The 14,071-nt window shown below is 39.8% G+C and overlaps 1 protein-coding gene across 2 annotated transcripts in view; it reads left to right on the top strand.

The window, feature by feature from the left end:
- The window catches only part of TCEA1 (transcription elongation factor A1), a 162,473-nt gene that overhangs the window by 116,163 nt on the left and 32,239 nt on the right, over window positions 1-14,071 (top strand). For both annotated transcript variants that reach the window (XM_030214438.1, XM_030214431.1), the window contains exon 6: window positions 12,363-12,419. In XM_030214438.1, the coding sequence (XP_030070298.1) occupies window positions 12,363-12,419 (57 nt within the window). The remainder of the gene's footprint in view (window positions 1-12,362; window positions 12,420-14,071) is intronic.

Raw genomic sequence — 14,071 nt, 5'->3', positions numbered from 1 at the left:
ACTTTCTTCTCTGTCTTCCCCTCCTGTCCCCTCTGTGTTTGTTCCCTCTTTTATTGTACATGACGTAAATATCCCTGTAGGGCCTCCAATATCAGTGGCAGGGGTGAGAGATGAGGGGGGTCCTCCATTTTCTATTTTATCTGGTGAGGAGATCAGCTTGTCAGGCTCTAGACGGGCTGATGCATCTGATTCAGAACAGCACTCAGCTGTTCAGACTGGGCATAGTATGGGAGCAGTTGATCCTCTACTAGAGTCCAGCATTAAGACAGACCATGGGTCCATTCTGATGCAGATTCTTCAGCATGTCCAAGGCATGCATTCTGAGATAAGGAGTCTGGCGACTCAGGTACAGACCCTGAATGCCCAACTAGAGAGAATAGCCTCTGCTAAAGAATAAAGAATGAGGTCCTCAAAACTAAGGCACTAACTCCCAAAAGACAGGATCACATACAAGTTGGTATACTGGTTGCTACATGAATGTGCTTGACTTACAGTCCTTATCCTATAAGTTGTCCATGCTAAATAATCTGGAAACCCAGCCTGACACTTGCACAATCTTGGAATGATATGATTATATTTATCTTCTATACAGATTATGTCAGAGAACCAATGTATCTTCTTATGCAAGAAATCTATAATGACTCTTTGGATTGATATCAGAATAAACTATACAAACAAAAACACACGAGACATAAAGTAGGGATAAAAGATTGAGACACTCATATATGTGACAGTAAGCATTTGTTCAGTTTCCTCCAAGTGGTTGCATAAGTTGCTATTGTAATCATGGCCTCTTCTCTCCTTTTTTTACTCTTTCCAACCCAATACAAATTGTAAGCAAGTATACAAAAGGGATCAAGAATGTCTGCTGAAGGGCAAAATAACTCTCAGAAAATTTAATGGAATAGGTTGAAACTTGGCAAGTGGGGAAAACGAGTAAGAAAACACAGCTTCAAAAATGGGCCAAAATGAACCAAGGGTTTCCAAAACAAAATGGCCCAATGCGGTACTGTGGGAGCAGGAGTTTAACTTGTGTAGCATAGAAACTTACATACAAAGAAACATAGAAATGAGGAAATTTCTCCTTTCAAACTGCCTCTCCTTGTCCTTTCCTTTTTCAATCCCCCAAATTGGTCTTATCCCAAAATATCCACCTGCAACTGCCACACCACCTTGCAAACTGTCCCCACCTTCAAAAATTACCCTTCAAACTGTCCCATTCCCTAAAGACTATATCCACAGTCTGCTCCACCACCCTACCAACTGTCCTTTCCCCCCAAAAATCACCCCTGCAACTGCCCCACTCCCAAAACCTACCCCCTACAACTGACCTGTCAGACTATAAATCATCACACCCCAAAAACTACATCCCCTGTAAACTGCCGCACCACCATGCAAACTGCTCCTACACCTGAAAAGATACCGTCCCACAAACTGCCGCATTTAAAAGAGAAACTACCCCACTGCAACTCTCCTACTGCCCTGCAAACCGTCCCTACCTCCAAAAAGTACCTCTCCACATCTACTTCACAACCCTGCAAACTGCTTTCATCCCCCTGAAAGTGATCCACTTCCCAAAATTACCTCCCTGCAACCTCCTTACCACTCCACAAGCTACTTCTGAGCCCAAAAACCACCACCACAACTGCACCACCATCCTGCAAACTTTCCCGCACAACTACCCCTTGCTATATACAACCCTACCACATCCAGCTATCCTCCACAGTCATAAAACATGCAGCTTACACACAGAACTCATAGCAAACACATACACACACAGGTCTTGCAGATAAACTGAACATCACAGCTAAGGAATTAAGTTATTCAGATTTGTATTTCATTTTCTTTCATTCATTTCATTTTCTTTGTTATTTCTACTGTGAAACTTTCTGCTGAATTGTACTGCCTTCTTATTTGCTGATATGTGTACTGCCAGCTATTCTGTTGACATGAGGAGAGGTACATTAAGCCATTGTTCAATTAGAAACATACCTAGGGTCTAAAGTTTAGGGAGAGTCCTTTTACATGTGCCAAAGGTTTAGAGTTTAGGATTAACAACTATGTAGCTGTTTTTCAGGATTCTACTGATTTTTATATTCATGCCTAGATGCATGAATTCCTAACAACTCTTGACATTTTTCAGAGTTTATAAAACTTCATCTGAAGATTGCCGTCCTCGCTCATTTGAGTGAGCCTGCCCTGCCTGTTTCCAGGGGAACTATATAATTATATAAGCCTTGCCATGCTGGGATAGATCAAAGGTCCATCAAGTCCAGTATCCTGTTTTCAGCAATAGCCAGTTCTGGTCACGAGTACCTAACAATCCCAAAAGAGTAAAATAGATTCCTTATCCACACCAGACCAGTCCAGATTATTGGGTGTTGTGTCCATCGACCAGCAGATGGAGACAGAGAAAAAAAAGTAGTTCTTTCAGATTCACCCCTTAAGGGTATCATGCAGCTTGGAATATTCAGTATTTTTCTCTGTCTCCAAGCGAATGGTTGATGGATCATACAGCTGTTCTTTGGTACTCTCATTTGGCGCCTGACCCAGCTGATATCTGGGTTTTAGTAGAGCAGAAGATTTATTGCTGAGTTTTGGCTCCTTTTTAATTAATCTAAAAGCATCTCTAGAGCTGGGTGCCACTCTGCACTCTGCTGGTAATAAGATGTTTATAGAAGCTAAAAGTTAACTGCTTTTTGCACCTTATGTGTGGGACAAATATTGTCTGATTTAGAATGATTTCTTCTCTGTTGTTCACTGCCTTTTGAAAGGTAAGTAATTTAAGTTTAAAGCTTCTCTAAAAGGGACTCTCTATTGTGCCTTCCTCGCTAATGGTTGAGCAAGCAGAGGTACTTGTTCCCCCACCCCACCACTCCACCCCGGGGGAACTTTGATTTTTAATTCTTAGTCTACCGCCTAATGTATTTGACTGCACTGTGTTCGTCAATTTGTTTTTGACCGTCAAATAGTTCTGTTTCAAATAGTTCCTTTTTCTTTATCTGTGGATTAGATTTTAACTTGGGAACAGTGGTGAGTTTGTTTTCCAGTTGCTGGTGCTTCGACAGGAGATTTGCTTTTGCCATTCTTGTTTCTATTCTCCTCTGTGCTTGGTGATTGCCTTTGGTCACTATTCGCCCAAATGCGCCCTTTTTTGGTGTCTATGTACAGTCATAGTCTAGATTGCCAGATTCTTTTTGGTTATGGCACTCTATGGCAATACGCTGCTTGAACGTTTATCAGGATTGCCTCTGAGATGAATTTGCATACAATGGAGGTAGTGCATGCAAATTTATCTCATGCATGTCTTTTGTGGGCATCCTGAAAACCTGACTGGCTAGGTGTGTCTTAAGGACTGGGTTGAGAATCCCTGCTCTAGAGCATCAGGTGAATTGTTCTTCTTCCTCAAGGCAGCTATTTTTGGAATGTCTGGGGTATTACCGCTGCTCCAGTTCTGGTCTACTAGACTGCAAGTGTACACCTTTGGCTCTGTACTATGAGTCAGGCATGCTTTATGGCTGTTACGAGCAGTTCACCAGTTGAAGTGCTAATTAAAAAAAAAAAAAAAAAAAAGACTGAAGAATAGCATACTAGTGAATGGGAATGCTGCTCAGCTTTCTCCTAAAATTGAGCATCTTACAGTATGACACAGCAAAGAATTATCACCATTTTCTTCACATATTGGGCAGTTCACCTTGGTTGTGCTCTGTTGCCCTTTTGAACCTTAGGTATGGATGTCCTGTTTGGAGGTTTCCCTGTACAACATTCTCTTGCTTTGTTCTCCTGCATTAGTAGTCTGGTTGGCTTTTCTAATTATAGAGACAGCCTGCTGTAGAGTGGTGACGTTACTCAAGCAGCCAGTGGAATGGTACACCTCTTTTCTTGCAGAAGCATTCAGTGACAGCGGTCAGCTGTACAAAGTTTATTAAAAATGGTGGAGACTCAACACAGCTGTGTTGTGGCCAACTAGGCCTCCATCAGGAGTCTCTTATATCAAATAAGATCATCCACTGAAGATATTTTCCGTCGTCTGTGTATTATAACAAATTGGTGTGCCTGGTGCGCTAAAACAAAAGCTATTGTAGACAAAACAACTTCAAGCGTGAACCCGCAGTTTATGAGCTGCACTTCACTTGTGGTTTTCTTCTTTCCTTTTTGCTTAGTGTTATTCAGATAGGGCTTATTTTCATTTCTGTGGTGCCGTTGAGTTTTCTTGGCTCGTAGTATTTCTTCTGGTCCCACCCTTTTTGAGCTTTGCTTTGATAAGTACCAGTAATCTGGACTGGTCTGGTATAGGCAATAGAAAGTCTTACTTGATAATTTTCTTTCCTTTAGACCTACCAGACCAGTCCAGAGACCCACCCTGCTTCAGTCATAGGTTTACTTCCACTATGTAGTATGCCTTCCTGTTTGTCTACCTTTGAGAGAATTCATTCATCCTATTGTCTTTATGGTGCTCAGTCTCACACACACAACTGAATCGGTGAAATATCTGTTGTCAGCAGAGTATGTGTCGCCTTTATTGGTGGAAGTTATTGGCGGAATGAGACATAAAGTCTCGAGTTTTCAGTGTTGACCGACAATATGATAATAGTGCTTGGCTAGTCGAAATACTGACATTCCATGCTCTATGATACACTTAAGGGGTGAATCACAAAGAACTACATTTTTTTCTCTGTCTCCATCCACTGGTCGACGTACACAACACCCAATAGTCTGGACTGGTCTGGTAGGACTAAAGGGAAAAAAAATTATCCATTAAGACATAATTTCACCTTTTCATGCTTCTTATGCCAGGATTAAGCAGTGGATTTTCCCAAGCCCACCTTAATGGTTTATGGTTTTTTTTTTTTGTTTGTTTGTTTTTTTAGGAACGTGTCCAAACTTTTTTGATACCTGCTACGTTAACTGCTTTTACCACATTCTGTGGCAATGAATTCTAGAGCTTAAGTTCTCCATGTCTATAGTTATCCATGTCTATAGTTATAGAAAGGGAGGTAGTGAATAAGGGCAAGTGAAGAAAATTGAAGTAACAGTTTACAATTGAAAACAAAACAAAAGAGAGAATATAAAGGGATACATTTTTATTGGGCTGTTTTTTTTTTTCAGGAGCTAAATCCCCCCCTTCCTCAGATCAAAATAGAAGGGTGTTTTAGTTCACGTGGAGGGGCATAATCAAACGTGGACGACCATTTCTAAGGGTGCCCATCTCTGAGGACGTTCCAGCGAAGGGGCGGGGAAACCCGTATTATCGAAACAAGATGGGCGTCCATCTTTCGTTTCGATAATACGGTCAGGGATGCCCAAATCCCAACATTTAGATCGACCTTAAAGATGGTCGTCATTAGAGATGGTCGGCCCCGGTTTTCGGCAATAATGGAAACCAAGGATGCCCATCTCAGAAATGACCAAATCCAAGCCATTTGGTCGTGGGAGGAGCCAGCATTCGTAGTGCACTGGTCCCCCTCACATGCCAGGACACCAACCGGGCACCCTAGGGGGCACTGCAGTGAACTTCACAAATTGCTCCCAGATGCATAGCTCCGTTACCTTGGGGGCTGAGCCCCCCAACCCCACTCCCCACAATTGTACAACACTACCATAGCCCTAAGGGGTGAAGGGGGGCACTACATGTGGGTACAGTGCATTTGTGGTGGGTTTTGAAGGTCTCCCATTTACCACCACATGTGTAACAGGTAGGGGGGTGGGCCTGGGTCCGCCTGGCTGAAGTGCACTGCATCCACTAAAACTGCTCCAGGGACCTGCATACTGCTATCAGGGAGCTGGGTATGACATTTGAAGCTGGCATAGAGGCGAGAAAAAATGTTTTTTAATTTTTTTTTTTTTAGGGTGGGAGGAGGTTGGTGACCACTGGGGGGGAGTAAGGGGAGGTCATCCCCGATTCCCTCCGGTGGTCTTCTGGTCAGTTCGGGCACCTTTTTGAGGCTTGGTCGTGAAAAAAAAAAAATGGACCAAGTAAAGTCGGCCAAGTGCTCGTCAGGGACGCCCTTCTTGTTTCCATTATCGGCCGAGGACGCCCATGTGTTAAGCATGCCCCAGTCCCGCCTTCGCAATGCTTCTGACACGCTCCCGGGAACTTTGGTCGTCCCCACGATGGAAAGCAGTTGGGGATGCCCAAAACCGGCTTTCGATTATGCCAATTTGGGCAACCCTGAGAGAAGGACGCCCATCTTCCGATATATGTTTCTGAAGATGGGCGCCCTTCTTTTTTGAAAATAAGCCTGATAAGCTAGTCAAAAATGTGTAAGTTAGTTCTATATAAAGGTGTCACCTTATTCTTTTCTTTTGTTCTTACCTGTATTTTGATTAATTGAAGTAGACTGAGGTGGCATTTGTCCTAAATGCAAATAAGTGAAGAGAAATTCTGAGATAACTTGGGTCTGTAATATTGTACCAGGTGTATAATTTGGGCATATTGGATGGTTCTTATCTGCCATTATTTAATATGTTTCTTTGTTCTTTGGCTGTATAGTTTAATCTGATATCAGTTTAGTGTGTTATAACCTTATTGTCCCCTCCTTTTCTTTTTCAGTGTATCTCCTCAGTGTTTAGTATTTTTTTTTGTCTGTGCATAGTTGAAAATAATAAATAATGTCTGGTTACATCTTATGTTTGGCATTTCTTTTCATGTAAGAGCAGTGTAGAAATGTAGACTTAAATGGGGTAGTCATACAGTACACACTTACATTTAAAACATGGATTTGGAAAGATGCATAACTGAATCAAAATCTCAGTAACATCACAAAGCAGTTGTAAGCCAAGGAGTTAATTCCCATTATCCGGAGCAGCCATAAGATTTGTCAGCAGTGATGGTATCTGTTCAAGAGAGTAACAAGGAGCTTGGTATCTGTATGTGTATGAATGACAGCACTGAAGGTTACACTCTGTAATAGGTTTATGGTTAAAGTATGATGAGGACAGTTAGTCCTGGGTCATGTTAAACCAAATACAGTTTATCCAGCGCTGGGCAAAAAAGATGCTGTGCTTCAGTGCAGCTATAGCCTAAGAGTACAGTACTGTTAATATATGTTGACTGCTGACCATACATGCTGACTCTCATAGAGGAGATTAACAAACAGACATGGGTAGACAGAGGTTTGATGGGAAGGAGGGGTTGGAGTCTTTAGTGAGGTAAAGGGTGGAGTGATACAATCAGCAAGGGTCCTAAAACTAGTAAAAGAAGGCCACATAATGGAGAGTTCCCCAAGAATATACCTTTATTTACACCTGAAAGTATTAAACTTACGAAAAAAAAAATTTCCAGGATACAAACCGTTTGTACAGGCACTCGGTTCTGTTTTCTGTAGCCTTTCCCTAGTACCTACCTTCAACTGACGCAGTTCAAAGAGGAGTATTTGAGACTATTCCAAGAGGTGTAACCCCATCGTCAAGAAATCAGTTGCCTGTAGTATGTATTTGTAAAAGTAGGCATGTACCACAGTGCCCAGGATGTGGCTTCACAGGTCTCAAGTCTGTCTTCAGAATCAGACTCCTGATAGCTGAACCTCATTTGATAGATGGTTACAGTGGCAACGCGAACAAGAAAGCAGAGATGGAGAACTGAATTTTTCTTTTCTTCTAGCACTTAACTTTTCATTAGCATACCTGCACAAAAGTATCCCCAATTATGGAGAGTGTTAAGCGTAGTGAACAAAAAGAGAATCGTGTTTATGAAACAAGTTAGGATTACTGTGCTTTTCTGGTGTCATCTAACCAGAGGTAACAACTGATTAAAGAAGGAATCATAAAGTTGATTGACAGTTTACATATATTACCAGAAGTGTGACCTCATTCTCAAAACTTAACTAAAGCACGCCACCCAAAACCAGAGCAAGTCCACAGCAGTGACAGGATCATTTAGACAATAGCTATGGTGATTTGATGAATAGCTGCACAAACACATTGTAAGTGAGAAGAGAGACTGAACACCAGATGAAACCGCAAGGAAACTCCTAGAGCTCTCTCACATTTTGTGTTTGTAGTAAATCTGCCTTGATGTTTTTAATTAAATTTAATAAGTTCCAGTTTCATATGAGTATCAGCTGTGTTGCAAGTATATAATATTAGATTATGCTACTACATTTTATTACCTTCTTGATTGCTGTACCAAGTATCAGACTTGCTGCCACAGTGTGCTATTTTGTGGCCTTTGGTCACAATTTGATCTCTCCCACTCCCCCCTCCATTCCAGTATTGCTATAGGAGGTATTTTCCCATATATATATTTTTTTTTCCTGAGTCTTTTCCTCTTCCTAGAATGGTGATACAGCAAGATTGCACACACACAACCTATGCTTTGTACGGTTCTCCCATATTTCATGTGTATTTTCCCTTATATCACTTGTGGGAAGGGAGGTGGGGTTCATTAATCACAGAGCTCATAAAACTTCCTGTTTCACCATAGTAGGTTTTCTGTTTACAGACCAACTCTGTTAGCTTGTTTAAAGGTAGCAATAGTCACAGCTAGTGGTATTTTTCTATCCATGATTTTACCGAGAGTCTCCAAAATCCTTGTGAGTTATCTGCCAAGCTTTAACCTTTTTCCAGAATCTCATATAATCTGTCACTAATCTCACTGTGCTAAGGAATTCCACAATATTAGTGCTTCAAAGCAAAGGTCCAGTTCTGGTCATCTGCAATTGGGTCCCATTTATAGGAAGAATACCTGAGGGGGAATATAATTGTACTAGTTGTTGCAGGTGACCAGGGGCCTCTTCCATCAGATGGTAAAATGTTAGGATTCACATTAATTTCAGCTGTGTTTCTTCCATCTCCTGCCTTGGTCTCACTGCAGTCAATCAGTCTCAGGTAACTTGGTGAAATTTTAAGAAAAACTCCTTTTGAACCTGATGTTTGCTCCAAGCATAGCATTTTTAAGTTTGGAGATAATTACGGTCCACAGTGGGCATTGGAGAAACTGCAGCCTTCCATACTGTCCCAGTATCTGATATCATCAGAGCTATCACAGCAGGATACCCTGCTGATGCTAGAAAAACATCCACCAGCCCCCTCAGTGGCAGACTTGGGGATGTCTTGTCCAAGAAAATGTAAGGGTAGCATTTGTGCTTAGGCGTCTGGAAGTTTCACAATTTCATTTAAATTTTATAAAATTTATAACCCACATACACCTAAACAGCTCACAGTTAAAACACATAAAATCTGATATCTAATATATCCAACAAAACAGAAACAAAAATAAAATAACTCAACATCTTAGATGTTTAGAAAGGCCTGCAAAAATAAGTGTGTCTTCAATGCCTTTTTAAAGTGTCTCAAATTAATGCTCAGCAGCAAATCCCTAGGAAGCTTGTTCCATAGCAGTGGTCCAACTACAGAAAAAGCAGCTACCTTAGTTTCTGTAAAATGTATATCAGACAGTATTGAAACTGAAAGTTGTCTCGTATATTCTGACCTCCAATGCCTGCCCAGATTATGCAACCTCATTGCATGTGACAAGTACAAAGGAACAGATAGATTCAGTGTTTGATAAATAAAAATTAAGACCTTATATTGTATTCTATATAACACCAGTAACTAGTGCAACTGTTTCAGCCCCCAAATTATGTGATCAAATTTAGTGTATCCCAATATTATCCTCGCTGCTGAATTCTGAATTGCTTGCAGAACCTACTTCCAGATGCTACAGAAAAGGCCAAAAACAGTTCAAAATCTTTAACTATGATTGAGCCTCATTGATCCTCAATGACTCATTCCCTGCAACATCATTTTGCACCACGAGGCCAAATTTAAGAATGTATTGCATATTTTTAGGAAGCTGAAATGCATGTAAGCACAATAAAATATTTTTTATTCATTATATTGATTTATAAGTAGAAACTAAATACAGATCAGGTCAGTCATCTTCATACAGATCACAAGTTTTCCAACCATACACAATTTTCTAAATAAGAGCAAAAGTACAAAATTAACGGATGGAAGCTTGGGCATAAAGAAAGAGGTGGGGAGAGCTTTCTGAATAATGGATGGCCATGGAAGATATGAATCAATCCTCTTTTCTTCAATTCCTCATATACAGAAGTGGTGGTCTGTGTACCACTAAAATTAAAGCAGGAGACCAAAGATGTAAAATGGTAATTGAGAAAGATGGTGGTAGGGAATAATGAAGCAAAGGTGTAGTGAATAAGGTTAGTGAGGTGGGTATTGGGTGGTGAGGAGAGGAAGGGTGAAGACAGAGAAAGGGCTTCAGGTGATTAGTAGTAGGAGTAGGTGATGACAGTAGTGCTTGTCACACCAACTACTTTTTAATGAATCACTCGTTAGTGTCCAGCTATTTGTGTATTAACCTTTCATAAGACATTATGGAATCCATTTCACTATACTATTGCTTGATATTTGGAGTTTACTTAGATTTCCATTTTCTTTGAAGGATAAATTTAACACAGAATTGGAATAGAATCCACCTCCTATGATATCTGACACATGGATCCAGAAAAGTTGTGGAGGAAACTGGCATATATTTTCAATGTACATAAGTAGGGATTTCTCTGTTGATTGTCTCCCATTTTTGTTTTTCCAAAGCACAGTTAGATCCAGATAATCCCATAAAACATGTACAAACCTTCCCTTCGCTGTGTTTGAATTGGAGATTTATACCTGAACAGAATAGTCTCTCCACAGTCCAGTAGCATCTATTTCCTGTGTTCATTTTAGTTTTGAATCTGATGCTTTTTGTGTGGGCTGGTGATATTTAATTTCCATTTGTACAATGATGTGCTGTCATTTAGCTATTAACTTTACCAGGCCTTCCTTTCTAGTAGTAGTTTATAGACCTACAAGGTTAGATATCTGGTGCATTTAATGCCACTAAGCTTTTGAAAATGTACACCAGAGTGGGTGAGCTGGAAAAGGCCACTACTGAGATTGTGCTTCTGGCCATCTCGTCCTGATCTGCTGCCTTCATTTTATGGCCTCAGTCATTGACTTGCTGCGTTTTGGTTTTTTTTTACAAGAGAGTATATTTGTTTTATTTCTTGGTTTTTTTTGTAATTCTTTATTTCTGTTCTAGGCAGAACATACATCAGTAATGTGGCAAAACACATTTAGATCACAGAAAGCATTACAGTAACTTTAAACCAGCCTAATCTCCTGCCCTGTCATTTAAACAAAAGAAAAACTGGGACCACCCAGGAGGCTGGGATCTTAACAGGCAGACAGACTTTCAACCAGTTAGATCTGTAAGAAGGATGGCAGCTAGGATTTGTCAGCAGTTTTGATTTTTGTCTCCACCCTCTATGTTTAACTTGCAAGAAAAAAAGTATGGTGGTATCTCCAATATCGTCACTGTATTTGATTTCTTCAGTAACAACTTATGAAACTTAGCAAGATCTGTATTCATATCTAAAAATGTTCAGGTATAAATAGTATATGTTGAAAGGCTTTCCATATTTTTTAGGATCAATGTGGCTCAAATGTACATACCTTACTTTAGCCAATAGAAAGTCTGCACTTATAATCACATGTACTTTTGTTTGCATAGAAAAATATTCTGGGGTGGCAGTGGTGGAGGATCAGGAAGATGGGTATTTCAGCAGCATGGTTGGAATCTGCATGCATACATTCCAATTTGAAAAATATATACTTGTAGTAAGCTTGCCAGTATCACATGTACTTTACATGCCATCTAACACCATGTAAGTGCATAACTATAATTTTTATCTGTGTAACAAGCTATATTGTGAAACACAGTGTAAGGGGGCAGTTTGTGTTAGTTTGGGCAGTCTGAAATGTACAATCATACAATACCAGCGAGGTGTGCTACTGAAAATGATAACCACGTGAAGTTTAGATCATGGAGGGTTCACAACCAGGAAAAGTCATTTTAAATGAAATCACAATTGCACATCACTTTGTAGTGGTATGAAAATAATAAGTACTGTAAGAGGCTGATTTTTTTAATGGTAGGAGTTGTCATATGTAATAGCAGAAAGCAAACTGCATTATGCACACAGATCTTCACCCGGCTTTGATGTAGTGTGCTCTTTTTGGGATTCTGTGTACAAATAAACAAACTGAAAATACAGCTGGGTTTTAAATTTTATGCTGTTGAGAGAAACTGAAGCTTCCAGTCATTCTAAGAACCTGATTAGTTGTATAGTTGTAAGTCCAGTTTGTCATATGGCTTCAGGATTATCGCTTTCTTGGGTGTTGGTTCCTTAATGCCCTTATTATGCTCCCGCTGTGGTGTTCTGAAAGTATTGTAAATGTGGGTCAGGCAGAGGTAAAAGCTGACTCAGTTGTATGAGCAAACAATGTGGCTCATTCAGTAAAGCTGAAACATTTATGTGTTATTTTTGTTTTGTTTTGTTTTTTTCTTTCTGCAGATGATTACATTACCATTGGTGCTGATGATGAAGAATTGGGTGCACAGATTGAAGAAGATATCCTTCACTCATTTTGAAAGCTGAATATATTGGTGCAAACAGTTAATTGTCCTCTTCTGAGATTTAGTTATGTGGGCTAGATGCTGTTTGGTTCCATTTAAATTTAGCAAGGGTGCACAGGCATGCAGACTTCTGGTTCAGTAATGGATGGGGGAAGGTCAGTGATCACAGATCCTTGGGTGTGTCTGCTATTGCATGAAGCATGATAACTTGTTATTTAAAAATTATATTGATGTGCTTCAGTGATGCTAGAACTGTACAGTGGTTTTAGATTAAATTGCATTTCCTCTACACAGATTTATTGCAGGTTAGCCTGAAATTTCTTAAGTACAGAAAAGGCAAGGGACATGGGAATGAAGCAAACTGTACTTTGTTAGTTATGTGCCTGAGACTGGTCTGCTTTTGTATTATATTGTGCTGTGCTGTAGTCCATTTAATTATGGAGTTGCTGGGTTTTGATGGTGCATATAATTAGGACAAAAGTATGAGTTTATAGCTTTGTAAGAAGTAAGTCTATAGAAATGTTCATGCAGTTTATCCTGCAATTAATTGTTTCCCTCTCTTTTGTGTAAGATTTGTGTACAAGCTTAGTTAAAGTTTTAACAAAAAGTCGGTTTCTATTAGCAATGAGATATCCTAGGTGTTTTTATTTTTAAAGTTAAAAAAAAAATCTTAAGAAAGATGAGAAATCTTTCTTTCATACAAAATGTGTCAACATAATGTGTATGGATCTTTCTCATGCAGTGCATAACACTGGAGTCAGATACAGGGTTCAGCTTTCAATCGTGCTGTGAACCGCTTTGAGAATTTTTAAAAATTATTTGATGGTAATTAAACAACAAAACGTCATGGTTGTTAAGGTGGTTAGGTGCACATGGGGAAAGTAGGTGTGCACATTTACACCTGGTTTGAGCCAACTGAAATTATGTGCATGTGCACTTTGGAAAGAATAACTGCTTAAATGCATATTTTATAAAGTGCGTGTATAAGTCCTATTTCTCCTATACCAAGCTTTGGGAATACCTTACCTGTGTATCATATAAAAATAGACACCGTTATTCCCCTGTGCCTACTTTTTACATATGTATAAATCACACAATTTTATAAAAGCCTACTTGAGTGTGTAAAGCTATGTTCTACACACTGAAATCCCTTATAGCATTGTCCCCCAAATTACTTAATACATCACAATAAAAGAATAAATGATTTTATCTCACTACCGGAAACCAGACAGAAAAATAATACAGTAAACAAGCCTGTGCTTGTTCTTTCTTTCTTAAAATATCATCTGCATGATCTAAAAAATACTAATCTCAGCAGAGTTCAACTCATTCTCTGAGGTCAAGCAGGCTGCATTATTCTCCCACGTGGGTCGACGTTCGCGTCAGCCCGGGAACCGGCATTTTGCCATAGCAAAGACAAAAAACTTTGCTAGAGTCTTCTGGCACACGTGCAGCACGCACCTCAGTTACTTATTTTCTGTGGCGAAGTGCGGCAGGTTCCTCCTGTCCTCCTTGTTTTGGCCCAGGAAACAGTTTCTTCTTAGAGTGATTTTTTTTTCCTCTCCTTTTATTTTGTTTTCTTTAAAAAAAAAAAAAAACAATCCTCAGTATTGTTTTTCCCTATTTCTAAGTTTCCTTTCTTTTTCA

This window comes from Microcaecilia unicolor, chromosome 1 (genome assembly GCF_901765095.1).
Source record: "Microcaecilia unicolor chromosome 1, aMicUni1.1, whole genome shotgun sequence".
Taxonomy (NCBI): domain Eukaryota; kingdom Metazoa; phylum Chordata; class Amphibia; order Gymnophiona; family Siphonopidae; genus Microcaecilia; species Microcaecilia unicolor.
This window is presented reverse-complemented; position numbering and strand designations above follow the sequence as displayed.